Source organism: Entamoeba dispar, genomic scaffold (genome assembly GCF_000209125.1).
Source record: "Entamoeba dispar SAW760 scf_1105229457915 genomic scaffold, whole genome shotgun sequence".
Lineage (NCBI taxonomy): Eukaryota > Evosea > Mastigamoebida > Endamoebidae > Entamoeba > Entamoeba dispar.
The window spans coordinates 73,387-75,321 of record NW_001852931.1 but is presented as its reverse complement, the minus strand read 5'-3'; the positions used below and the strand labels follow the sequence as shown (position 1 = coordinate 75,321).

At 27.4% G+C, this 1,935-nt stretch overlaps 2 protein-coding genes across 2 annotated transcripts in view, besides 1 other annotated feature; both read left to right on the top strand.

Moving 5' to 3' along the window:
• Positions 1–47: 47 nt before the first annotated feature.
• Positions 48–848, top strand: EDI_298630 (uncharacterized protein; the record flags this gene model as incomplete). Its single annotated transcript, XM_001733985.1, has 1 exon — positions 48–848. The coding sequence occupies one exon, from the start codon at positions 48–50 to the stop codon at positions 846–848; it is 801 nt and encodes a 266-aa protein (XP_001734037.1).
• A 281-nt stretch (positions 849–1,129) lies between these two features.
• Positions 1,130–1,150: a sequence feature (AT_rich).
• Positions 1,151–1,303: 153 nt separating this feature from the next.
• EDI_298620 (uncharacterized protein) overlaps positions 1,304–1,935 on the top strand; it is a gene marked incomplete at both ends in the record, with an annotated part of 765 nt that continues 133 nt past the window's right edge. Inside the window, one exon of the mRNA XM_001733183.1 lies at positions 1,304–1,935. This exon is cut by the window's right edge and continues 133 nt beyond it. Coding sequence (XP_001733235.1) covers positions 1,304–1,935 — 632 coding nt within the window.

The window sequence follows — 1,935 nt, the reverse complement described above, 5'->3', positions numbered from 1 at the left end:
AACTTGGAGTAAGTGCTAAATTAGATGAAGAAGAAGGTGGAAGTGAAATGAGTGATCTTCTTTGTTTTGATGGTGGAAGTTCTAATCTTATTGGAACTACTTCTAAAAATGTTTTAGATTTTGATGATGATTCTTCAAAGAAAAATGATTCAATGAAAGATATTTTCTCAATTGGAAAACAAACTCTTCCAATTAATCGTTTAACAGCATTACCAAAAACACCAACTGATATGAAAGTTGACGCTTCATTAATTCATGAAGCTGGTAGTTTATTCTTACAATTAGAAATTACAAATAATAGTCCTTTAACAATGACTAATTTCCAAATGCAATTTAATAAAAATGTTTTTGGTTTAGTTCCTGGTCAATTAAATATTGATGCTATTCCTCCAAACAAACGTTGGGGTGCTTTACTTCCCGTTGGACTTATTCCTCCTGAAATTACAACTCCTGTCTCTTCTCGTTTAGAAGTTGCTATTGCTAATTCTACTCAACAAATCTATTTCTATATCCTTGAAATGCCAATCAGTTTATTAATGAAAGAACAATCTCAACTTGATATTGCTAATTGTGCTAATTTATGGAATTCTCTTCCAAATACTATGTCTAAAGAATATAAAGGCTCTGGACTTCAACTTAAACTTCAAAAATTATCTACTTTCATTTTAGTAGCTTCAAAAAAAGTTAATGACAAAGAATTATTAATGTACACAATTAAATTCCTTAATAACATCGATGTTATGCTTGAAATTACTTCTACTTCTAAAGGATATAAAATCCTTGCTAAATGCATAGATAAACAATATTTATCCTTTATTTTCAAATTCTTAGATGGGCTTTTTAATTAATTGATTCTTTAAGAAAATTAATTGGAATTCTTGTTAATATAATTTTGGTTAAGATAAATTGTTAATGAGGAGTATCCAATAATTAACATAATACTTTCTTTTTTTTTAAATATGTTTTTCTCGTGAAGGTATTTTAAATAAATGTTAGAAGGAAAGAAAAATGGTTAAGTTACTTTTTTTCTTTGTTTTATAATAGAAGATTCTTTTTAATTGTAAAAATAACCGTTAACTTAAGAACCTGTTTTTCTTTTTTGAATTAAGATGAAAATCATCTTTTTGTGAATTTATAATTAAAATTTTTTCAAAACTTGTAAATCATATAATGTCTTTCTTTCTATTTTTTATATTAATAAGTACTGTCTTCTCTTTAGAACAGTCTTCTTGTATTGTTTGTTGATTTAGAAAGAGTTACAAATTAAATTAACAGTTAATAGGATCGTGCATTAATTGGCAATATGAATAATATTGGAAAACAAGGTGATTTAACAATGAATTATTCAATTACTTATAACTGTTTTAATTCAATACCTAAACCCACTGAATATTCAATAGCTGCTTCTATTAACTCTCTTTGTTATGTCCATGAAAAATTGCAATGGATTCATAAAGGAAAACATATTATTTCAAGGTGTGGTGCATGTATGACTTTAATTGGACCTTCAAACACACCATTTCAATGTAGTATTGCAGGGTTTTTTAGTATGACTTCAGAGATTGTTGATGAAGATATATTTGAGAGTGTGATTCTTTTGGATGAACTTTTTTATTTTAAGATAGGAAATCGGTTTAATTCTTCTGCTGATTTATTCGTTCAAGTTACAGCGTATAGTGGAGATTGTAATTATCATCAAATTGCATCACTTTATCTTCTACCTAGTGATGATAAAACAACTAAATTTATGATTTTAAATTCTAATAGAATTCTTGAAAAAGTTGTTATTGGTAATCATGACTATTATCAACAAGATGACCACACCTTTGAAGTACCTTATATTAGTGTAGGACAATCAATTAGTCTTGTGGCTTTAAGTGGTGAACTAATCAATGCAGTTCGTCATGAGACAAGTTCTCCTGTTATCAAGCAGAA